General features: G+C 38.2%; 1 protein-coding gene across 6 annotated transcripts in view; it reads right to left on the bottom strand.

Moving 5' to 3' along the window:
• LOC126354139 (neurofibromin) overlaps positions 1-27,098 on the bottom strand; it is a 447,919-nt gene that overhangs the window by 415,760 nt on the left and 5,061 nt on the right. For all 6 annotated transcript variants that reach the window (XM_050003542.1, XM_050003568.1, XM_050003586.1 and 3 more), the window contains exons 2-3: positions 10,418-10,561; positions 3,625-3,805 (exon numbers count right to left, since the gene is read on the bottom strand). In XM_050003542.1, coding sequence (XP_049859499.1) covers positions 3,625-3,805; positions 10,418-10,561 — 325 coding nt within the window. The remainder of the gene's footprint in view (positions 1-3,624; positions 3,806-10,417; positions 10,562-27,098) is intronic.

The following is a 27,098-nucleotide window of genomic DNA, read 5'->3' as shown; positions in this document are numbered from 1 at the left end:
TTAAATGGTACAGGATATATATATCATTAGACTCACTAATAAATGCATTTTTAAATACTTTGAAGTTAATTTACTGGGTGTGAAAACCTCGATATCAGCTGCATTAGGTTAGATCTATTACCAAATATTAAGATGTGAAAATTTGTCCTGAACTGGGACTCGAACCCAGATTCCACACTAATCGCATCTGTCACCTTAATCAGTTCGGCAATCTGTGCAAGCTCCCCGGACCAACTCAAACTTCCATATGTCACAATGTCTACGTCCTTATATCATAGCCCACTAAATTCATCACTAATATTGGGTAGTAGATCTATACCTAATACAGTCAATGTCAAGGAATTTGGAGCCAGCACATTAATCTCAAAGTATTTCATACAGCAGTGGATTTTCAATAGCATGCATTCTTTCAGCCATGCATGTAAGCATTTTTAAATATTGATTGTTAACTATAAAAAAAAAGTGGTGAGTGATGCAATTCTTTATCATATTAGAGTTCAGCCTACTAAAAACAACAAAAATAAGTAATTTTAACTGAAATATGTACAGTAGGTGGACGGCACTCACTCGCATATAGCAGATCTATGAGAGGAGCACAGAAATAAATAACAAAGAACACAATTCACACTAGCTTTCGAGCACTAGAACACATGTTTGGGAATCTGTATGGTTGTGTGTAAGAATGTGTGCACTTTTGCCACAGAAAGAGCAAAAACTTGAAAGCTAGCATAAATATTGCTTTATTTTGTGTGTTTGTGTGCACCACACATCACTTAGCTACAGGTTAATGGTTGTCTTCCCTTTATTTTACGTATTGTTCCATCCAGTAATCGATTATTCTTACAGTGAGTATGAATATTCAACGCAATATACAAACAAATATGTATCAGAAGAACAAGACACCCTGGTACAATAATTACATTGATAAACTCTGTCCAAACCCCTGAATAAATTTTTAATTTGAAGAAAACAGCTTTATGAACCTTACACTTTATATGCTACATGGAAGTAAAAAATGAAGGCTGCAAATAATGTCAGACACAGAAAGATCACCTACCCAGCAGTTTGTTAAAGTAGCTTAGAAAATTGGCAAGGTCAGTACATGGGATAAAGCAGTAGACTACACGCAAGAAGCAATGCCTCTCATGTACAGACAAATTACAATTACTCCATTCTATGCTAAATAAATTAAGAATGCAATTAACTTTCTTAAAACAGAAAAAAATGCCATGGAGCTGACACCTTAAGAAAAGAACCAAAATACTGTTCTTCACATATACATGCAATGCCTTCAGTCACATATGCAACACATCATTATTACAGTAGATATTTCCACACAGAATTAAATATACTGTTGACAAACCCTGTAGTAAGAAAGTTAGTAAGACAGAGATTAACAATTACCAAACAGTCTCACTACTTGCCTCCTTCTCGAAGGTGCTGGAAAAAGTTACTTGTGCAAGAACTATAACAGACTTCTCTCATAATAAGACACACACTCAGACTCAATTTGGATTTCAAAATTGTCTCTCCATAGAACATTCTGTTTTTCAATTCACAAATCAGATAATACAAAATATGAATAACAAAATATTGCTCACTGGTGTTTTCTGTGACTTGCCAGAAGCATTTGATTGTGCAGTTCACAATGTTCTCCTAGAGAAGCTAGAATATTATGTTATCAGAGATGTCACTAGTAACTGGTTTTCATGATATAGAACTAACACATTTTTAAAGTTGCATTAAGATCCTCAGAGAGTATACATAATGAAACAGTATCTTCAGAATGGGGAATAGCTAATATAAGTGGACAAGTGTATCACAGAGATTGATATTGGGTCTTCTCTTGTTTTTGTTATATATATATTATCTCTCAATGTACAGTGTTTCCAAAAAGCAGGAAAGTTCCCTTTGCTGATAATGCAGTTATTAAAATCAAGCCTCATGAAATAATTCCAACAGATGAAAATGTAAATAACATTTTCTTGAAAAACAATAGCCAATGATCAGTAACTGGACAGCTGATACATTTAGTTAAAACACATTGCACATTATTCAAAACTGCACAAGACCTGACCACAACATCAGAAATAATGACTGAGGGTAACTCAATAAATGAAATAGTACAGTCTAAATTCTTAGGTATTTTACTTATAAGAACCTGAACTGGAAGTCACACATTAATGAATTCTTAGACATCTAAGATCTGCAATTTTTGGTGATGGATGAAATCAGATTTTGGGGACTAAAATGTCAAAAAGTTGATTTATTTTTCCTATTTTCAAAATGGTGTCATATACTGGGTATCTCATTGGTGACAAATAATATGTTTGTTACTCCCTTAGGACATTTGTTGTCAAAAATCACAGTTTATAAACTACAGTAACATTCATAAACATAATTCTAGAAAAAGAAACTATTTGCATTATCCATCACTCAGCTTTGTGGGGCACAGAACGGAATGAGGTATTTGGCCATATAAATCTTTTACCATATACTCAGTAATGTAAAGAATTAAAAGGATAATAAAATTAATTAAAAGCACAAACTAAAATCATAATCTACTTGACAATTCCCTATATTCTATAGAAAAATATCTGAATGTGCGGTAGTATGATTGTGTTTGTTTATGTTTGAGGGAGAGAGAGATCAAACATAGAAAAGTATAAATTACTGTATACATGTAAGGAGAAAAATAAAAACAACTTAAGAACTTATGTAAATGACCAGTATACTGCCAAAGTTTTGTAGAACTGGTTCATTACATATCACAGCAAAAAGTCACAATTATGATTCATAGAACATGTAAATAACTGACTCACTAACAAGCATTGTTTCCTGTGAATCCAGTACTGAACCAGGCAATGTTAACACATTGCACCCAAAGAGATGGATATCAAAAATTACTTGAGATATATCGTATAAATGTCAAAACAAGGAGTTATTTACATTGATAAGACACACGTGATGGACTGTGGGGCGAACGGTATGGCTGGAAATGAAGATACACTTCTATGCTTTGACTTCATGTAATGTAACATGGCAGTTTTATAAGAAGCTGCATAAGATCAGATGATGGTAGCAACATACTGTTGAAAGAGGTCATGTTGGAACAATAAAAGTGCCTACATTGCAACTGCAGTGTATGAAGTGAGTTCTGCATTTCCATTTAGCCATTTAATTAAAATGTTTTGAAACAACAGCATCTCCAAGAACACATTCATAACTTATAACAAGGATCTATCTAAGTATCCCAGTTACAAACATTAATTTTGAATTATTGATTACTCAATTTGTGACCTGATAGTAACATTGTAATATTACTTATAACTTTGCTGTTTATCTCAAATGTCCTCACTGATTTGAAGTTCTAAGATAAAATTGGAAACATGCAGTTTGTACCTATCTCATGGTCATTAATCTAGCATAATTTTAATCATACACTGTGATTTTCTTTTGAAACAAGAGATAATCAAATTTGTATCTTAAATTTTAGACAAGTAAAAGAACAATACTTAATATATATATATCTAAAAGATACATTTTCATCAGCAAAAAATAAAGTTGACAGATAACAGACATTGATTTAAAACAGTATAATAGGCTAAACATCAGGGATCATACCTATAAACTGGCAAATTTCTCTAAGCAGTAGCTTCACATTCATAGCTTCTTCAAATTTTGCTGTATCTTTAGGTTGGTTACTGAGGCACTTTTCCAGTGTATCCAAAACAATCACTAATGATTCGTAACAATTTCTTTCAATATCTGGCCCATGTGGGCGTTGGCCGACAACAGTTGGAAACTGAAATTAATACATGTCATGTAAGTGAAATAGATGTAAAACACCAGTGATAGTGATACTCTGAATTTAAAAAATTCTAATATGGAAAGGGGTAGGTGAGAGGCCTTGAAATAAATTAATGTTTATTGTAAATCGTACATGCATGTATAGAACATCGAGACCCATCAGTTAACTTCATATATGCCGTAGAAAGGCACATGACAGTCTATGCATTTAAGCGGAATTTGATACAAAGCTTACTGTAGCAGCCACTGCAATGTCAACGGCAATCAGACTACACACTTTGACACCAGAAATTTTGTTATCAAATTATGAACTTCAGTAATCTTGCTTCACTCATATAAGATTGGAACATGCAGATTTACTCTTGCCATTACTTTGTGTCACACTAGATAAAAAATTTCAGAGGCAGCAAGCTATCAAGAACCTCAAACACCATGTCAGATATCAGCTCTCAATGTATTTGCGAACAACACTCACTGCATATTTATAGCTTATCTAGCATCAGTACTGTGGATATTTTATCAAATTATAAGGGGCAATCAAGGAGTTTTCATATGAGGGTGCTGCTTCAGTCTATACGCAATGCAACACAACTCAGATGCGCGCATATCAGCACCAACATGTGGGCAAATGATTAGCATGGCATTCGTGTCTTTCTGATGTGCATACAGTACCATATTTACTCGAATCTAAGCCGCACTTTTATCCGGTTTTTGTAATCCAAAAAACCGCCTGCGGCTTAGAATCAAGTGCAAAGTAAGCGGAAGTTCTGAAAAATGTTGGTAGGTGTTGCCACAGCTAACTTCTGGCATCGAATATATTTAGCGCTACAGAGGCATGCTTAGCAGGCACAAAGATAAATACAGGTGCCAAAACCTCTGCGTCAGTAGCTAAACAAATTAAAAGAAAAGGTAGAAGAATGTAAACATTATGCCATATATTCTTTCATGTTTGCTGCTATGTCATTTAAATCCTGTCTGCCTAATGAACTACAGAACTAGAGTGAGACAACAGCAAACGCGGAAGAATATACATATCATGTCACATTTATATTCATGTTATTCTTATGCTGAATAGTGATACAGTCAGAAATGAAGCACTGCAACTGACTAGATTTTTAAATCTAAGATGAATCTAATTTCTGTGCAGAATGGAATGTACTAAAGAGGCGTGTGCAAAGCTTTTCAAATGGAGAAAAATTTTCGCAAAACTCTCATTCAGAACATCTTCTATCATATGCAGTCTATTGTTTGATTCTTGTTGATCATTATCAAAGAAAGCAGCAGTTTAAGTGACAACAAATAGCAGTCTCTTGCCACTGTTTCGCTTATGAGACAATTCCTCTCTTTTTTTTTAATGTAAGCCGCGGTAGCGCACACGAAAGCAAATCATGCCGCAATCGGTGACAGATCGTAAACGCTCATTATCAGAATGCGACAAACAATGCATGACACACTACAATAATGCATTTTCAGCTCAGACTGACGTAAACACCTATAACAAAGAGAACGTCACTTATCAGATCAAAGCAAAATAAGCAATCGATTCAAACCAGATGAAACAAGTGAAAAAGGAAGTGTACCCATATAAATACGGACAGAGTGCCTGACACATAGCAATGCCTATTTGGTAAAGCTTAACTCTTAAGCTTATGACTCAAACCAAACTACTGTAGCTGTATCTTCATCCATTCGAACCCAATTGTGTCTCATGTTACAATGGACCAACTTTGTTTCGATTTGGAAGTGCGGTCTAAAACTTTTCTCTCCCCTTGAATTTCCAGTCTCAAATTTCAGGTGCAGCTTAGATTTGGGAAAATTTTATTTTCCTCGATTTCAAGTCTCATTTTTCAGGTGCAGCTTAGATTCGAGTAAATATGGTAAATGCAGAAACGTGAACTATGGCAACGTAATTACCCAATGTGTCCAAACAGAACCAATGTGCTGCTATTCTCTTCTTCGCTGCCAAACGTGAAATACTGGAAGACATCCATCACACAATGAAGAATGTGTATGGGGCAGCACGTCTGTCGAAAACCACCACTGTGGAATGGTGCACGAGAAGGGATGCAGATAATGCACGTACCCATATTGTAAATGTCATAACACAAAAGATACTCCAACTCATGCGGGAGGCAGTCAAGCACCTGCCCTGTAGTCCTGATCTCTCACTATATCCTTATCGAGCCTTCAGTCCCTTAAAAATGTTCTATGAAGCATCAACAATTCCTGTCGGACTACCACACAGGTATCTTCAACTGGTGAGTCGGTGGGATGATTGCCTCAATGTTCACGGCAATTTTACCTGATAAGCATACTGATTTTGTAGTGTGCAACCTTCAAACAGAAATTTCCAGATAGACCCTCATAATACTGCACAATGTGTTTTGTTTTTCATTTATTTTATCGTGCCCTACAACTTACACTTCATGTGTATCTGTGATGGCATATTATTGTATAGGTGGTATCACATCAACCATGTGGTTCCTTACTTCTCTCAGCTAAGATCAGAGATAGTATCGCTCAAAAGAGGTTGGGGTGCCAGTTGTAGAGGCTGCAGAAATAATTTGGGCCCAACATCAGCCGAAGTAACAACAACCGATGCCAGTTCACTTCGGAATATTCAATCTGTATCACCATCTTAAAGCTGACATCATCCATGGACCACTACCGGACCCTTCTTAAGCTTACTGGCCAACATCTGCTTGTTTCACAGGCCAAGTATCTGACGACATCACTCACAAGCCATCCCCTGCACAGGGCTCCAACCCCAACCACTTCAACAGCACTGGCACCACAAGAGTGCCACAACAGTAGAGGCCACGAATCCAGAAGCCACAGTTATTCTGCTACACACTCAACACTTCAGTCGATTCAAAAATGGGCTTCACCATATGGATCTCGCTCTGATACTCTCAGCCTTTTGGTCCATTCCTTATTCAACAGTCACACACTTGAGGAGATCCATGTATCTTTTGAATCTCTTGTACCCACACAATTTTTTACTACTATGAAAAGACAAGTAGCTGTTTAACACTGTTATCAAAAATCTCCATAAGTTCTTGACAGACTTATTACTTACATATTTTTAAAAGATACTCTAATAAAAAAAAATTAAATTCAAAAATTCAACAATTACTTATTTCACATTTTTACATGATGCTCTAATAACAACGTGTGATGAACGCTGGCTAAAGCCAAGGAGTTGTTTAACGTTGTTACCAAAATTCTTAAACCAATTTACTTCAAATGTTTACATGATACTCTAATGAACACTCAGATGGGCAAAGGCTACATTTTTAAAATAAATCTTCTCTTCTTTTTCTTGTAGCTTTGTCCAACATTTCCACATGGTCAGCAGGGTTATCGTCGGATTTGGCATGGTATTTGAAGGGGTGGCCGAATGCCCTTCCTGTCGCCACCCCGTGACACGAAATGATAATGATGATGAAATGATGAAGACAACTTTGTCAGCAAAAATATTGAAAAGTTCTTGACCGATTTATTTCAGATTTTTCCACAATACAAAGTATACATATTCTGTATACTTTTCTTAAACATTCTACAAGTTTTCTGTTAAAATCAAGTGTGAGAAAGAAAATGCAGTGCTGTGCTGTGAAAATCTGCAGTTTCATTTTCTTTCTCACAGTCAGTTTTAACTATGACAGCTGGGCATTTAAATTAAAATACACAAACACACACACAGAATTACTAGCTTTCACAACCGACGGTTGCTTCTTCAGGAAAGAGGGAAGGAAAGGGAAAGACGAAAGGATGTGGGTTTTAAGGGAGAGGGTAAGGAGTCATTCCAATCCTGGGAGCGGAAAGACTTCCCTTAGGGGGAAAGAAGGACAGGTGTACACTCACACACACACACATATCCATCCGCATGTGCTAAGTACTGTCATTGGAGCTATTATGCTCATAGATCCAGCAGGTGTCAAGGTCTCCCTCATACCAGAAGTACCAAAGATACCATCCAAATTCACCCATTCACTTTAAGCGACTTCAATTCCCAATCAAGGTTTCATTTGCTATACAAGGGTCAAGATCAAAGAGAGGGAGGAGATGGAGGAGATGGACAAAGAGACAGGGATGAGGAGATTGCAGAGAAGGGTGAGCAGGTGGTTAGGAAATAAGTCCAATTCCCATATATATTTAGCAATTGTGGTGCATTGCTGCATTCACTAATAAGTTACGTGAATTGCACATGGCAGCAAGTGAATTTTGCACATCACTGGAATATTTCTGTATTTCTCACAAATAATCTTTAGTTTCCCAAAATCTGTCAGCAGAGAGTTACTGATGTCCATTACACACTTATTTTACATGCCTTGTAACTGCACTTTTTCCAGTTAAGGACATTACAGCTTTAGAGTTCGAGTGTTAAATTCTTCTTTCTATATTGTCTTCTCATAAACATATTTGCATTTATGAATCATGTAGCTGCAGTCATTGTTTTGAGGCACCCAAACAGCCACTGTCAAGATCATCTGAGATTTATTAGCAGCAAATAGCTAGTCTTAAAAAATGACGGCTTTTGTTTCATGTTCTTCTTCCAGGTCAACTGCTTCTGCAGCTTTTCACATACTTAATTCCATAACCCGACGTAAAACTTTACTGTCATCTTAAAATTTTGTCAGTTTACACTAACACATTCTGACTGTAATTCATTTACTAGTATAATAGGAAATTTCCTTCAAATATCACAAGTATGTACTAACATTATATTTTTAGCCCAGTAATATTTTATTAAGTTTTATTTACTGGAGAAGCAAAACATTTTACTTACTTTACGCATTAAATGCTCTTTTGCTTTAAGTAATCACACAATACCTAACCATATTTAAAACATTTTTTTTTTATTTTAAAATCAATATTGCCTATCCTTCATGCTGTTTGAAGTTTGATGAACTCATTCATATTTCAATGGCTGAAATGGTAATGTAAACTATGTAATTTTGCACCTGATATTTACAGTAATTCAAGACAACATTTTTATGGTCTTCAAGTATTTTTCTGCTGCTACTGCTCCCATTAACAAATTAAATAAATACCAGTGCTTCAAATGCATCAACTCAACTTTTCTCTTCTTCAACAGCACTGTACACAACACAATGTGAATGGTTCTGTTTTTATCATTTGAACATTGTCCGCCCCTGGTAGCTGAGTGGTCAGCGCGACAGAATGTCAATCCTAAGAGTCCGGGTTCGATTTCCGGCTGGGTCGGAGATTTTCTCCACTCAGGGACTGGGTGCTGTGTTGTCCTAATCATCATCATTTCATCCCCATCGACGCGCAAGTCGCTGAAGTGGTGTCAAATCCAAAGACTTGCACCCGGCGAACGGTCTACCCGACGGGAGGCCCTAGTCACACAACATTTATTTATTTATTTCAACATTTATATTTAAAAGTTTTGCTCTGCACAGATTCCTGATATCAGCAGAAAATAAGCAGCAAAAATAATACCTGTGATTGTATGTTGCTACACTGTGTTTACATCACTATTTCTTTTTCCTCATCTCACATACAAAAAGCTACATTTAAATCACCCATTTTCCTTCCTACGGTTTTGGCATTCTTAGCAGACTTCTACAACCTGACCTTCAATATACCATTTGCACTTTACTGATTCCATCACCAGTGTTCATTTTACTCCACTCCCTATGGCAGCACACTGATCATTCTCTTCTTACAGGAGCACATTTCCATATTCATTTTCCATTTTTCTCAATCTCATTACAAACCTACTCATGTTAGATGCTGCCACACAGGAATCTTCCGTATCATGCTCTCTACAGTGAAGAAATAATTGATGATCTGAACAGTTAAATTAACTGATTTATCTGCTCAACGTGAATCAGTTTCAAGTCAATCTAGTCATAAGCCCTCTTCCTATTATAGTACAATTACATTAAGTTTGATAAATAACTCAAATATACATGGAAGACTATATTAAAAACAAAGATTCCAAGACTTACCAAGCAGGAAAGTGCCGGCGGACAGGCACAATGAACAAAACACACAGACACACACACAGAATTACTAGCTTTCGCAACCGATGGTTGCTTCTTCAGGAAGGAGAGGGAAAGACGAAAGGATGTGGGTTTTAAGGGAGAGGGTAAGGAGTCATTCCAATCCCGGGAGCGGAAAGACTTCCCTTAGAGGGAAAAAAAGGACAGGTGTACACTCGCGCACACACACACACACGCACACATATCTTGTGCGGATGGATATGTGTGCGTGTGTGTGTGTGTGTGTGTGTGCGCGAGTGTACACCTGTCCTTTTTTTCCCTCTAAGGGAAGTCTTTCCGCTCCCGGGATTGGAATGACTCCTTACCCTCTCCCTTAAAACCCACATCCTTTCGTCTTTCCCTCTCCTTCCTGAAGAAGCAACCATCGGTTGCGAAAGCTAGTAATTCTGTGTGTGTGTTTGTGTGTTTTGTTCATGTGCCTGTCTGCCGGCGCTTTCCCGCTTGGTAAGTCTTGGAATCTTTGTTTTTAATATATTTTTCCCATGTGGAAGTTTCTTTCTATTTTATTTACATACATGGAAGACTATTAGACAAACAAAAGAGTAACTGAAATCAATTATATAATTTGAACTTACCATTTCATTTACACGTTGTAGGATTTTTGTAAGACCTGAAATAACTAAAGAAAATCTGTATCTGCTTATCTGGATAAGACATTTCTTGTTCTGTTCTTCATTTATCCGAGAATGTGTAGTTTGAGGCCCGGTTCGACATGGCAACTGAAATTCGACAAAAAGAAGAAAATATGCAATTGCTACTTCATTTATCAGAAAATTTTAGACAATTATAGTTACAGTGCAATATTAAAAGATGACTGTGTGCTACTTCATGGAATTCAAAATGTAATTATAAAGCCTATTCCATGTCAAATGACAAACAGAGTTAGAGGGGCAATGTTTTTACTGTTGTGGGAATTTCTTTCATATTATGGCACAAGAACGAACTCTATGGTTCACTTTTCAAATTAAGTTACAATCACGCACTTTCAATCCTTTGAAAATAATAAAATAACACAATGCAAACTAGAACGACACATATAAAACACAGTAATTGTCTGATAATCAAAGGAATCCTTTCTCTGTCTCAGTCACCTACCTGGCATGCCCTAAAGCCCACCACAGAGTCTTCCATAGTTCTGGCTCATGCTGTAATTTAGTGTTCAAGTGGGATAAATCCACCCACAAGTAGGAGACAAATTCTTACCATCCACATTAACTAAGTCCATCTTTCTGCTCTAAAGGAGCAGCCACTTTAGTTGTCCATCAACAGTTGGTGAATACACTTCAGTTATTGTTTTTCCATGATGAATAGGTCTTTACTGGGATTTACTCTGCATCATCAGGCTAAATGAAAAGCTGCTCGATAAATGAACTGTGAAACACACAACACTGAAGTGGTGTCAGAACAAATGGCTTCCAACCAGCTGGGAGCCTCACAACATTTTTTTAATTGCCACACCTGTTGTACACAGTAACTCATCACTGCCCCGAGCACACTAATTGTAGGTACAGTAACCCTGAGTCAAAGGTGTGAGAATGTGTGTAAAGTCATTTACATCATAAGTGACAAATGAGAGAGTTGAGCACTTCCCCTATTGTGTGCTAGCCACTCTCAGAGGACAGTACTTCTGTCCTCTCTCCCATACAGGTACGGGTAATGTTATGCTGCACACACTTCACTGTCATCTTCTACAGCCGGTCTTACGTTTTTTACAAGACTAACAGCCAAGATTAACAGCCATTAATCAGTTGAAATCGATATGTAAAATTAAATAAAGAAAACATAATCTTGCGACTGGTTGCTGCTTATTTGGTAATTTTAATGAAAAATGCACCACATTGTACAGCATCTCGAAGAATTTATATTCCCACGTCAGAAATGAAAAGTATTGTCGCCAGAGTGCAGCATGGTTGCATGAACTGACAATGGCGACTCCACAGCAGTGTGCGTAAACAGTAGTGTGGTTTCCAGAAACAAAATCGCCGATTACTGAGGAAAGAAATTATCGGCATGTGTATGAATGTGATCCACCTGATGTGAAAACAATTAAGGAATGGTATAGGAAGTTTCTGGCAACAGAAAGTGTTCCTGAGACATTCTGGCACTGCACATTACGGAGTGTCAGAGGAGACAGTGGAGGGCATCAGACAAACGTTTCTCAGAAGCCCACGTGAGTCAGTTCATCAAGCACCTAGGCAACTTGATGTACCTCAATCAACACTGCATCATGTAGTTCACCAGCGTCTTCATATGTGTGCTTAAAAAGTGCAAATTCTGCAATATCTGACGCCGAACGACAAACCATGCCAACAACAATTTGCCGTGGATATGCTGCAGCTCTACAACACTAGAGGAAAACATGACATATATTACCCATTATTAAAGCTGTCAATGGCTCAGAAAGGCAGGGTTCGTTTGCATGCCTCAGCAATACAGATAGCCATACAGTAGATGCAACCACAATGGAGGAGTATCTGTTGAGAGGCCAGACATACGTGTGATTCCTGACGAGGGGCAGCAGCCTTTTCAGTAGTTGCAGGGGCAAGAGTCTGGATGATTGACTGATCTACCCTTGTAACACTAACCAAAACAGCCTTGCTGTGCTGGTATTGCGAACGACTGAAAGCAAGAGGAAACTACAGCCGTAATTTTTCTCGAGGGCATGCAGCTTTACTGTATGGTTAAATGATGATTGCGTTCTCTTGGGTAAAATATTCTGGAGGTAAAATAGTCCCCCATTCGGATCTCCGGGCGGGGACTACTCAAGAGGACGTCGTTATCAGGAGAAAGAAAACTGGCGTTCTACGGATCGGAGCGTGGAATGTCAGATCCCTTAATCGGGCAGGTAGGTTAGAAAATTTAAAAAGGGAAATGGATAGGCTAAAGTTAGGTATAGTGGGAATTAGAGAAGTTTGGTGGCAGGAGGAACAAGACTTCTGGTCAGGTGAATACAGGGTTATAAGAACAAAATCAAATAGGGGTAATGCACGAGTAGGTTTAATAATGAATAAAAAAAATAGAAATGCGGGTAAGCTATGACAAACAGCATAGCGAACGCATTATTGTGGCCAAGATAGATACAAAGCCAACGCCTACTACAGTATTACAAGTTTATATGCCAACTAGATCCGCAGATGATGAAGAGATTGATGAAATGTATGAAGAGATAAAAGAAATTACACAAATAGTGAAAGGGAGACAAAAATTTAATAGTTATGGGTGACTGGAATTCGACAGTAGGAAAAGGAAGGGAAGGAAGCATAGTAGGTGAATATAGAATGGGGGTAAAGAATGAAAGAGGAAGCCGCCTGGTAGAATTTTGCACAGAGCATAACTTGATCAAAGCTAACACTTGGTTCAAGAATCATGAAAGAAGATTGTATACATGGAAGAAGCCTGGAGGTACTGGAAGGTTTCAGATACGTTATATAATGGTAAGACATAGATTTAGGAACCAGGTTTTAAACTGTAAGACATTTCCAGAGGCAGATTTGGTTCACAGTCTATTGGTTATGAACTGTAGATTAAAACTGAAGAAACTGCAAAAAGGTGGAAATTTAAGGAGATGGGACCTGGATAAACTGAAAGAACCAGAGGTTGTACAGAGTTTCAGAGAGAGCATTAGGGAAAGAATGACAAGAATGGGGGAAAGAAATACATTAGAAGAAGAATGGGTAGCTTTGAGAGATGAAATAGTGAAGGCAGCAGAGGATCAAGTAGGTAAAAAGACGAGGGCTAGTAGAAATCCTTGGGTAACAGAATATATATTGAATTTAATTGATGAAAGGAGATAATACAAAAATGCAGTAAATGAAGGAGGCAAAAAGGAATACAAACGTTTGAAAAATGAGATCGACATGAAGTGCAAAATGGCTAAGCAGGGTGGTTAGAGGACAAATGTAAGGATGTAGAGGCGTATATCACTAGGGGTAAGATAAACACTGCCTACTGGAAAATTAAAGAGACCTTTGGTGAAAAGAGAACCACTTGCATGAATATCAAGAGCTCAGGTGGAAACCCAGTTCTAAGCAAAGAAGGGAAAGCAGAAAGGTGGAAGGAGTATACAGAGGGTCTATACAAAGGCAATGTACTTGAGGACAGTATTATGGGAATGGAAGAGGATGGAGATGAAGATGAAATGGGAGATATGATACTGCGTGAAGAGCTTAACAGAGCACTGAAAGACCTAAGTTGAAACAAGTCCCCGGGAGTAGACAACATTCCATTAGAACTACTGATAGCCTTGGGAGAGCCAAACCTGAAAAAACTCTACCATCTGGTAAGCAAGATGTATGAGACAGCTGAAATACCCTCAGTCTTCAAGAAGAATATAATAATTCTAATCCCAAAGAGAGCAGATGTTGACAGATGTGAAAATTACCAACTATCAGTTTAATAAGCCATAGCTGCAAAATACTAACACGAATTCTTTACACACAAATGGAAAAACTGGTAGAAGCTGACCTCAGGGAAGATCAGTTTGGATTGCATAGAAATGTTGGAAAACAGGAGGCAATACTGACTCTACAACTTATCTTATAAAATAGATTAAGGAAAGGCAAACCTACATTTCTAGCATTTGTAGACTTAGAGAAAGCTTTTGACAATGTTTCCTGTTATACTCTCAAATTCTGAAGATGACAGGGGTAAAATATAGGGAGCAAAAGGCTATTTACCCAAATGGCAGTTATAAGAGTCGAGGGGCATTAAAGGGAAGCAGTGGTTGGGAAGGGAGTGAGACAGCGTTGTAGCCCATCCCCAATGTTATTCAATCTGTATATTGAGCAAGCAATAAAAGAAACAAAAGAAAAATTTGGAGTAGGTATTAAAATCCATGGAGAAGAAATAAAAACTTTGAGGTTCGCCAATGATATTGTAATTCTGTCAGAGACAGCAAAGGACCTGGAAGAGCAGCTGAATGGAATGGACAGTGTCATGAAAGGAGGATATAAGGTGAACACCAACAAAAGCAAAACAAAGATAATGGAACGTAGTCGAATTAAATTGGGTGATGCTGAGGGAATTTGATTAGGAAATAAAGTACTTGAAGTAATAAATGAGTTCTGGTATTTGGGGAGCAAAATAACTGATGATGGTCGAAGTAGAGAGGATCTAAAATGTAGACTGGCAACGGCAAGGAAAGTGTTTCAGGAGAAGAGAAATTTGTTAACATCGAGTATAGATTTAAGTGTCAAGAATTTGTTTCTGAAAGTATTTGTATATGTATGCAAGCGAAACATGGATGAAAAATAGTTTAGACAAGAACAGAATAGAAGCTTTCGAAATGTGGTGCTGCAGAAGAATGCTGAGGAGTAAAGGAGTAGATAACATAACTAATGAGGAGGTACTGAATAGAATTGAGGAGAAGAGAAATTTGTGGCACAGCTTGACCAGAAGAAGGGATCAGTTGGTAGGACATATTCTGAGGCATCAAGGGATCGCCAATTTAGTATTGGAGGGTAAAAATTGTAGAGGGAGACCAAGAGATGAATACACCAAACTGATTCAGAAGGATGTTGATTGCAGTAGGTATTGGGAGATGAAGAAGCTTGCACAGGATAGAGAAGCATGGAGAGCTGCATCAAACCAGTCTCAGGACTGAAGACCGCAACAACAACATTGATATGGATGCTAGCTTCCTGGAAAGATGTTTATTCTCAGCTGAGGCTACCTTTCATCTGTCAGGAAGGGTTAATAGGCATAATGTTCGGATTTGGGGCTCACAAAATCTGCATGTTGTCATTTAACATGTTCATGGTAGCCCTAAACTAAACGGTTGGTGTGGTCTAATGCATGACAGGATTGTTGGACCGTTCTTCTTAGCACAACAAACAGTGAATGGGTCAGTGTATCTAGACACGCTGGAACAGTTTGTGAACCCTCAGATATTAGACTTGCAACCCAACATCATTTTTCAACAAGTTGGAGCTTCGAACACATTGGTCAACGGCTGCTCACTAGTTCCTGGACAGGAAATTTCCCATTCGTTAGATCACCACATTCACCCGACATTATGCAGCTTGATTTCTTCATGTGTGGATTCGTGAAGGACCGCGTTTATGTGACCAATGTGGACGATATTCCTAAGTTGTGACATCGTATCACTAATATGATTGCAACAATAACACAGGAAATGTTACAAAGAACTTGGCAAGTAACTGAATATAGACTTGATATTCTTCGTGCTACAAGTGGTTTACATGTAGAGGTGTAATGGTGATATATAAATAAATTATTTGAGATGGTCTACAATGTGGTGCATTTTTTATTGTTGCATCTACTGTGGTTTTTTTCCACGGGGTGTCTGAAATGAGGGAGGTTTGAGTGGAACACCCTGCATATAGACAGACACACGCACACACACACACACACACACACACACACACACACACACACACACACACACACACACACACACACATTCTGCCTCAAGCACTATTTTCTGTGATGTTTCTGTAATATTACATTACCACCAGTGAGGTTCCTCTTTATATTACAGAACAGCACAATTGATTGTTCATGCTCATGACTGTCTTCTGCAGTACAGGTGGTATTTTTGGTGTCTACATCGTCCTCATGTAGTGTGCCACCCACATCTCCGCAGAATATGCATTTAAATAGGCCACTGACAGGTGCCACCATGAGCCCCACTATCTGCAAGGCTCACCGTATTCCTATGCTTGGGGCTACAGATGTCGTCAGAGGATGCCATCTTTGCATCTCCTCACTACATGCAAATGTATCTGTTTGCACATTTTTTTTTTTTTTTTTTTAATTCTGCACACAGAGTTCCGTCCCAAGATCTCGGATGACTTGCACTGAGACTACTAAGCACCCTGCACGATATTGATATTTCCAAAGCTATACAGTGATAAACATATCATGTACATTGCTGGAACAGATTCAAAGTGGTCCAAAGTTATGTATGTAATTCATCATTTTGTACATTTGTAAATAGATGTTTCATTCATTTATTACATGGTTGAATTGTTCACAATTTGCCCAGTTATCTCATACCAATTATGGACACAACACTGTGGGTCATCCATACGCTGTTACTCTTGCAGTAACCCTTGTCATCAATTCTCATACAGTAATCAATTCTGGCAGCACCATTTTCCCCTAATCATGGCAATCATACAGTGTCATATGGAAAGCAAAGGATCTGCAGGACTTCAGATATGGATTGTTCCATGCATCAAATATCCATGATTTGGTTGTGACAAAATGTGCTGTTGTTCCACAGCTCACCTACCTTCCACCTGCCTTTTGCGTTGACTGCCAGCATTGTATCTGAGCACTTTCAATTCACTTGACAGAATTGTTACTTTTGCTGTGGTGAAAGGAGTGCTCTCCATCCAACACCACAATTATCTCTAATTCAACTGCTAAGCTGCTGTGCTTATGGCAGACCATGAAGCCAAGTATGGAAAAGTACTTCATGGTCCCTAAAAATTAAGTTTCATAGACCATCTTGACAAGACCCTGATGGAAAGAAAGGCCAAATATAATGGCATGAGACAGCTGTATGTTACAAAAGCTACGTAGTGTTTCTGAATTGTCGTTTATTTGTCCCACAACATACATAATCTAAATTGTTTTATTCAGGTGCAGCAGACTTGTCAATTGTGGTAAAATTTCACCATAAACAAAGCTGATGTTAACAGACATACAATAAAATCTAACACTCAATTACCCTTTGCTCAAACAATCATTTCATCCTCTATGAATTTTTCTATTCAATAGTAGCATTTCTCCCACAGAATCTTCTGTAGTCTCATTTTTAAAATTTCTGGCTTCATATTAAATTTGTTTTTACCCATTAACTTGTTATATATTGTCACCCCACATACTGTGGAGTCCAGGCATATAATTTCAACTGGTGTGCGGGTAGCATAAAATTATTTTTATGTCTTATGTTATATGTATGGTTAAAATGATTCTTCTCAAATAATTTTTGTCTGCTGTGTAGGAAAATTATAATTTCATAAATGTATATGGTGGGAACAGTTCAGAGTTGCAGTTTCCGAAATAATGGGTGAGAAGACTGTTTGCTGTGCAGTACACATGTATCAGACAATTTTCCTTTGCAGTTTCAGTATTTGACATACACTACTTGAACTTCCCCAGTAAATTATCCCATATCTAATGACAGATCCAAAATAACTACATATGATAAGAAATTTTTCATGTACTCAAGTCGGTGGAATTTGCCAGTATTTGCACTGCAAATGCAAAACTGCTTACTTTATTTGACAGGAAGTCAATTTCAAGAAAATGATGCTGTAAACAGCATGAAGGTGTGCATTTTGTGAAATTCTTGACATTACAAATACACAATAGCAATATTTAAGCACAACAGGTGCAAATACTTAGCAGATACCTCAAAATGAATACTTGGGAGGTAACAAATCATACAATATGGACAAATCTTGAAGTTGTACAAGTTTATGAAATTCTTTCATCAGGATCAGGGAATATGAGAAAGTACTACAAGTTTATATGCCAACTAGCTCTGCAGATGACGAAGAAATTGAAGAAATGTAAGATGAAACTAAAGAAATTATTCAGATAGTGAAGAGAGACGAAAATTTAATAGTCATCGGTGACTGGAATTCAAGTGTAGGAAAAGGGAGAGAAGGAAACATAGTAGGTGAATATGGATTGGGGCTAAGAAATGAAAGAGGCAGCTGCCAGGTAGAATTTTGCACAGAGCACAACTTAATCATAGCTAACACTTGGTTTAAGAATCATGAAAGAAGGTTGTATACATGGAAGAACCCTGGAGATACTAAAAGGTATCAGATAGATTATATAATGGTAAGACAGAGATTTAGGAACCAGGTATTAAATTGTAAGACATTTCCAGGGGCAGATGTGGACTCTGACCACAACCTATTGGTTATGACCCGTAGATTAAAACTGAAGAAACTGCAAAAAGGTGGAAATTTAAGGAGATGGGACCTGGATAAACTGAAAGAACCAGAGGTTGTACAGTGTTTCAGGGAGAGCATAAGGGAAAAATTGACAGGAATCAGGGAGAGAAATACAGTAGAAGAAGAATGGGTAGCTTTGAGGGATGAAGTAGTGAAGGCAGCAGAGGATCAAGTAGGTAAAAAGACGAGGGATAGTAGAAATCCTTGGGTAACAGAAGAAATATTGAATTTAATTGATGAAAGGAGAAAATATAAAAATGCAGTAAATGAAGCAGGCAAAAAGGAATACAAACGTCTCAAAAATGAGATCGACAGGAAATGCAAAATGGCTAAGCAGGGATGGCTAGAGGACAAATGTAAGGATGTAGAGGCTTATCTAACTTGGGGTAAGATAGATACTGCCTACAGGAAAATTAAAGAGATGTTTGGAGATAAGAGAACCACTTGTATGAACATAAAGAGCTCAGATGGAAGCAAAGAAGGGAAAGCAGAAAGGTGGAAGGAGTATGTAGAGGATCTATACAAGGGTGATGTACTTGAGGACAATATTATGGAAATGGAAGAGGATGTAGATGAAGATGAAATGGGAGATACGATACTGCGTGAAGAATTTGACAGAGCACTGAAAGACCTGAGTCGAAACAAGGCCTCCGGAGTAGACAACATTCCATTGGAACTACTGACGGCCTTGGGAGAGCCAGTCCTGACAAATCTCTACCATCTGGTGAGCAAGATGTATGAAACAGGCAAAATACCCTCAGACTTCAAGAAGAATATAATAATTCCAATCCCAAAGAAACCAGGTGTTGACAGATGTGAAAATTACCGAACTATCAGTTTAATAAGCCACTGCTGCAAAATCCTAACACGAATTCTTTACAGACGAATGGAAAAACTAGTAGAAGCCGACCTCGGGGAAGATCAGTTTGGATTCCGTAGAAATACTGGAACACGTGAGGCAATACTGACCTTACGACTTATCTTAGAAGAAAGATTAAGGAAAGGCAAACCTACATTTCTAGCATTTGTAGACTTAGAGAAAGCTTTTGACAATGTTGACTGGAATACTCTCTTTCAAATTCTAAAGGTGGCAGCGGTAAAATACAGGGAGCGAAAGGCTATTTACAATTTGTACAGAAACCAGATGGCAGTTATAAGAGTCGAGGGGCATGAAAGGGAGGCAGTGGTTGGTAAGGGCGTGAGACAGGGTTGTAGCCTCTCTCCGATGTTATTCAATCTGTATATTGAGCAAGCAGTAAAGGAAACAAAAGAAAAATTCGGAGTAGGTATTAAAGTCCATGGAGAAGAAATAAAAACTTTGAGGTTCGCCGATGACATTGTAATTCTGTCAGAGACAAAAGGACTTGGAAGAGCAGTTGAACGGAATGGACAGTGTCTTGAAAGCAGGATATAAGATGAACATCAACAAAAGCAAAACGATGATAGTGGAATGTAGTCTAATTAAGTCGGGTGATGCTGAGTGAATTAGATTAGGAAATGAGACACTTAAAGTAGTAAAGGAGTTTTGCTATTTGGGGAGCAAAATAACTGATGATGGTCGAAGTAGAGAGGAATCAAATGTAGACTGGCAATGGCAAGGAAAGCGTTTCTGAAGAAGAGAAATTTGTTAACATCGAGTATTGATTTAAGTGTGAGGATGTCATTTCTGAAAGTATTTGTATGGAGTGTAGCCATGTATGGAAGTGAAACATGGACGATAAATAGTTTGGACAAGAAGAGAATAGAAGCTTTCGAAATGTGGTGCTACAGAAGAATGCTGAAGATCAGGTGGGTAGATCACATAACTAATGAGGAAGTATTGAAGAGGATTGGGGAGAAGAGAAGTTTGTGGCACAACTTGACCAGAAGAAGGGATCGGTTGGTAGGACATGTTCTGAGGCATCAAGGGATCACCAATTTAGTACTGGAGGGCAGTGTGGAGGGTAAAAATCGTAGAGGGAGACCAAGAGATGAGTACACTAAGCAGATTCAGAAGGATGTAGGTTGCAGTATGTACTGGGAGATGAAGAAGCTTGCACAGGATAGAGTAGCATGGAGAGCTGCATCAAACCAGTCTCAGGACTGAAGATCACAACAACAACAACAACAGTCATCTTATATCCTCCTTCCATGACACTATCAATTGTGTTCAACTGTTCTTCCAAGTCCTTTAGTGACTCTGACAGAATTAAAATGTCATCGGCAAACCTTAAAGTCTTTATTATTCTCACTGAACTTTAATTTCTACTCCAATTTTTTTTCCTTCACTGCTTGCTCAGTGTACAGATTGAATAACATCACCGATAGGCTACCATTGTCTCACTCCCTTCTCTGTCACTGCTTTCCTTTCATGCCCCTAAGCTCTTATAATTGCCATCTTGTTTCTGTACAAGTTGTATTTAGTCCTTTGCTGTCTGTATTTTACTCCTGCTGCTTTCAGAATTTCAAATAGAGCACTCCTGTCAACACTGTCAAGAGCTTTCACTAATTTTTCAAATGCTGTAGACATAATATATATGCTGAGATAAATTGTAGCATCAATATTGTCCTGCGTGCTCCTACATTGCTCCGGAATCCAAACTGATCTTCCCCATCTTCTACTAATTTTTCCATTCTTCTGTAAAGAATTTGAGTCAGTATTTTGCAACCATGACAGAACATGAAAGAGTTGATGAGCATTGTTTGTTTGGGCTAACTTGAACTGCATAATAAAAATCAAAATTGCAAATGTCTGACAAAGATAAGCAACATTTGAAATTTTTGTGTGTACTTACTGATAAAACCCTGAACTGGAAGAACATATTACTGAGCTTCTCGGACAGTGAAGTACAGCTACTTACTGTTCATATAATTATGAGTCTTGGAAATAAATGAATTAGGCTCATGACATATTTCTCATTTTTCCACTCAACATCGTCATATGGAGTAATCTGGCTTAACTAACCACTTACAAAAAAAGTATTGATTGCACAGAAGTAAGCAGTGAGAATAATAGGTGGTGTTCACCCAAGGTCATCAAGTAGGTATCCCTTCAAGAAGTTAGGCATTCTAACTGCATCATCACAATACTTACATCCATAGTGACATTCTCATCTACAACACTAGAGGAAAACAGGACATCTATTACCCATTATTAAAGCTGTCGATGGCTCAGAAAGGCGGGGGTGGTTTGCATGCCTCAGCAATACAGATAGGGGTACTGTAGATGCGAAAACAAAGGAGGGGTATCTTTTAAGAAGCCAGACAAACGTGTGGTTCCTGAAGAGGGCCAACAGCCTTTTCAGTCATTTGCACAGGCAACAGAGTGTATGATTGACTGATTTGGCCTTGTAGCATCAACCAAACCAGCTGTGCTGTGGTGGTACTGTGAATGGCTGAAAGCAAGGGGAAACTACAACCAGAATTTTTTTGCGAGGGAATGTAGCTCCACTGTATGCTGATGATGGTATCCTCTGGGATAGAATATTCCATAGGAAAAATAGTCCCCCATCCAGTTTTCGAGGCAGAGAATACTCAGATGATGTCATCATCAGGAGAAACAAAGCTAGTGTTCTACACATCAGTGTGTGTAATGTTAGATTCCTTAATAAGGCAGGTAGGTTAAAAGATTTAAAAAGGGGAATGGATATGTTGAAGTTAGATATAGTGGGAAATAGTGAAGTTCCATGGCAGGAGGGACAGGAGCTGAGGTCAGGTGAATGCAGGGTTATAAATACAAAATCAAATAGGGGTAAAGCAGGAGTGGTTTTTAAAGTGGATAAGAAAACAGAAATGCAGGTAAGTGAACACATGATTGTAGCCAAGATAGACATGAAGCCCACACCAGCCACAGTAGTAAAAGTTTATAAGCCAACTAGCCCTGCAGATGATGAAGAGTTTGAAGAAATGTGTGATGAGAAAGAAATTATTCAGGTAGATAAGGGACAAAAATTTAATTGTGATGAGGGACTGGAATTCAATAGTAGGAAAATGAAGAGAAGGAAAAATAGTAGGTGAATGCGGTCTGGGGGAAAGGAATGAAAGAGGAAGCCACATGCTAAAATTTCTTCACAGGGTAGTATTTAATCACAGCCAACACTTGGATTATGAATTATGAAAGAATGGCCACACAAACATACTTGTTATTATGAAAGAAGTTGTGTATGTGTAAGAGACTGGAGACACCAGAAGGTTTCAGATTGCTTATATAGTAGTAAGACAGAGATTTTGGAACCAGATTTTACATTATAAGACATTTCCAGGGGCAGATGTGGACTCTGACCACAATTTATGAACTGTAAACTAAAACTGAAGAAATTGCAAAAAATTAGGAAATTAAAGAGATGGGACATTGATACATTGAAAGAACCAGAATTGTTTAGAGTTTCAGATGGAGCATTAGGCAATGACTGACTAGAACAGGGAAAAGAGTACAGTAGAAGATGAATGGATAGCTGGGAGACATGAAATAGTGAAGGCAGCAGATGATCAAGTAGGTTAAAAGACAAGACCTCCAAGAAATCCTTGGATAACACATAAAATATTGAATTTGATTGATGAAAGACGAAAACATGAAAATGAAGCAAATGCCTCAGGCAAAAGGGGAAAGGAGACTGGATACAAGAGATTGGTAAGAAGTGCAAAATGGTTAAACAGGAATGGATAGAGGTTAAATGTAGGGATTTAGAAGCATATATCACTATGGAAAAGATAGGTACTAGCCACAGAAAAATTAAAGAGGCCTTTGAAGGAAAGAGAAGGAGCTGTATGAATATCAAGAGCTGAGATGGAAAACCAGTCCTAAGCAAAGAAGGGAAAGCTGAAGATGGAAGGAGTGTATAGAGGGTCTGTACAAGATAGATGAATTTGAAGGCAGTGTTGTAGAACTGGAAGAAGGCGTAGATGGAGATGAGATGGGACGTATGATACTGCAAGAAGAATTGCCGGAAAGCGTCAATTTCCTTCCCCTTACAAACAAAGTGATGTTTAAACTGGAATTTTTGAAATGCCTCTTCAATAGGGTGATCTTCTGTTAGTTTGGTGCAATATTAGCTTTATAAGTGCTTACTGAAGAGGACAGTAAAATGCACAGAATAACAGTACCCCAGCAGCAACAGCGCCTGTGACTGCTGGAGTAATGTTTATTCTTTTTGTTTTATTAACCTTGTTACTAAGTACTGATAAAACTAATATTGCACTAGACTCATTTCGGGCAGGTCTATCTACAGGCACATACATTTCAGCTTTAAAAATCATCTTGTTTGTAACAGGATACAAACCCACACTTTTTGTCGATGTTGGGCGTCACATGAAAAACGTGATGAGAAGTATTTGCTTGGGCTGACTCCAGCTAGGCAGTCCAAAAAACAGAATAGCAAACATGTGTTGAAACATCAGATGAAATGCACTTGACAACTCTCATGAGGAACGTCTGGTATATATATGATAGATGTTACTCCCCACATAGGAAAGGCGTTGAATGGCAGACAGGCACAAAGAAAAAGATCGTTAGATATTATACAGTTATCAGCCTAAGTCCTTCATAAGATGACAACAAAATTCATACATGAACAGCCACTGTCATCTCCTGACACTAAAACCCAATTACGATTATGTCTTTGCTAGAGTGGGTAGTTGGGGTACAGAAGAGGAATATTAGTAGTGGTAGTAGTAGTAGTAGTAGTAGTAGTAGTAGTAGCAGTAGTAGTTTTATTCGTCCGTAGATCCCTTTTAGAAGAATACTGGACATATCTTGGTATTGCAATTTAAGGATAACAAAAATACAGTAATTTACACATACAGGTTTTAGATACTTACAGGTCTGGTACAACAGGGCTGGGACACACATTTAGCCATGATCTCATAGTAGCAACCATCCCAGCATGTGCCTAAAGTAATTTATGTAAAATGAAAATGACTGGATGAAGACTGGAGATTCCACACTCCCATATACATGCCAGCTCTGTTTAAAAGTGTTACCTCATTCAGTTTATTCATATTGGATGGAGATACAGGACAGGGAGGGATGCTGCCACGGGTAGCACTGGCATCTTCCTCCATGCCTACATTGCAGTCCTCCTCACAACACACCTCTCCTAAGCCCACACTATCCACCCGATCACAGCTGCTCATCTCAGACCCACTCACAGTCGGGCTTTTGTGTCCGGAGATGACATTGGTCATGTCTTTTTCATTGTGACTGTCGCCACTCTGCCTAGTCTACGTGCTGAGTAGCATCTACATTTGTCATTTTATTGGCATTCCATCCAGGATCAATAACACCCATGCAATCAGTGTAATCTGAAATGTTTGTACTTACTGGACAATGGAAACTACCACTATGGCATGCCTTCCATCAGTGCAGCCCCAGCATGCGATTCTGAACCATGGAACATAGAGGTCCACACCCTTGGACATCAGTGTACCACCACTAATAAACATTGAGGAAGAACATATGTGTTTGTTACAGCCAATGAGACAAGGTAGCTATCATCCCATGCAGTAGTCGCACAGCATCATCTCTGTCTTGAAAATTACCTTGTTCTATCCATTGGTTCCACATACACCTCACTATACTCTACAGCATGTCTTGGAAGAGACAAAATGTCACAATATGATCAGCCCAGTTTGCGGGGCTCAGTAATTCTGCACCTTTCTAACTCAGTCACCTTCTGGTGGCAACGAGGCCTACTGGTACATGCTTTTATGATCCTAATTCATCTGACAGCTATTCCCTGTCTGGTCTTGGAATAATAACAATCTTGCCAGTCACAAGAGAGAAGTTGCTGCTGGGCCTGCATGCAAGCCATCTCTCTGTAAATCTTAATCTCTTATTGTTGATATATTTTTCTTCGCGTAAACTGGGAAACAGAGACTTGGATACAGATCCAGGGAAGTTCATTTTAAGTTGTCAATTTGCTTCATTATTTGAAAAAATTGCATATCAAAAGCAGTATGGAGGGCAGACTCTAAAACAACAACAACAGTAATCACTAATTCTGTAATGATATGAGAGAAAATTAAATCTGAAATTAAGATCACAGCAGCCTTGTGGCTACCAGGTCTTCAGAGGATGGGTGGGTTTATTTGTTATCAAATACAGACAGTAAAGAAAAGAGTATAAATACTGAAATTGTCCATTTGCAAACTGGAAATACAGTAATAATGTTGCAGGTAACTTCAAATTTTCAGGAAGTTCTGTTTCTCCCTAAAAACACCAACAAATCAGAAAATCATCAACTATATATAAATAGCTTCCAAATCCAACAACTAAACTCCTACTCTGTTTCTGAGAATCAGTGGTAATAAACCTTTCCATCATTTCAAAATGGTAGATTTGCTATGAGAAATTAAAGATACAGTAACTAATGATATCAGCAAATGTTAATAAGTCAGGAATGTTACTTTTCCATTTTCTCTTTTATGATCTCCCTATTCTTCTTCCTGTTGTTGTTGTTGTGATCTTCAGTCCTGAGACTGGTTTGATGCAGCTCTCCATGCTACTCTATCCTGTGCAAGCTTCTTCATCTCCCAGTACATACTGCAACCTACATCCTTCTGAATCTGCTTAGTGTACTCATCTCTTGGTCTCCCTCTACGATTTTTACCCTCCACGCTGCCCTCCAGTACTAAATTGGTGATCCCTTGATGCCTCAGAACATGTCCTACCAACCGATCCCTTCTTCTGGTCAAGTTGAGCCACAAACTTCTCTTCTCCCCAATCCTATTCAATACTTCCTCATTAGTTATGTGATCTACCCATCTATCTTCACAATTCTTCTGTAGCACCACATTTCAAAAGCTTCTATTCTCTTCTTGTCCAAACTAGTTATCGTCCATGTTTCACTTCCATACATGGCTACACTGCAAACAAATACTTTCAGAAATGACTTCCTGACACTTAAACCTATACTCGATGTTAACAAATTTTTCTTCTTCAGAAACACTTTCCTTGCCATTGCCAGTCTACATTTGATTCCTCTCTACTTCGACCATCATCAGTTATTTTGCTCCCCAAATAGCAAAACTCATTTACTACTTTGAGCGTCTCATTTCCTAATCTAATTCCCACAGCATCACCCGATTTAATTCCACTACATTCCATTATCCTCGTTTTGTTTTTGTTGATGTTCATCTTATATCCTCCTTTCAAGAGACTATCCATTCCATTCAACTGCTCTTCCAAGTCCTTTGCTGTCTCTGACAGAATTACGATGTCATCGGCGAACCTCAAAGTTTTTATTTCTTCTCCATGGATTTTAATACTTACTCCAAATTTTTCTTTTGTTTCCTTTACTGCTTGCTCAATATACAGATTGAATAACATCGGAGAGAAACTACA

Source organism: Schistocerca gregaria, chromosome 1 (genome assembly GCF_023897955.1).
Source record: "Schistocerca gregaria isolate iqSchGreg1 chromosome 1, iqSchGreg1.2, whole genome shotgun sequence".
In the NCBI taxonomy this organism is placed as follows: domain Eukaryota; kingdom Metazoa; phylum Arthropoda; class Insecta; order Orthoptera; family Acrididae; genus Schistocerca; species Schistocerca gregaria.
Note: the sequence above shows the minus strand (reverse complement) of the source record. Positions and strands in the feature narration are given on the sequence as shown.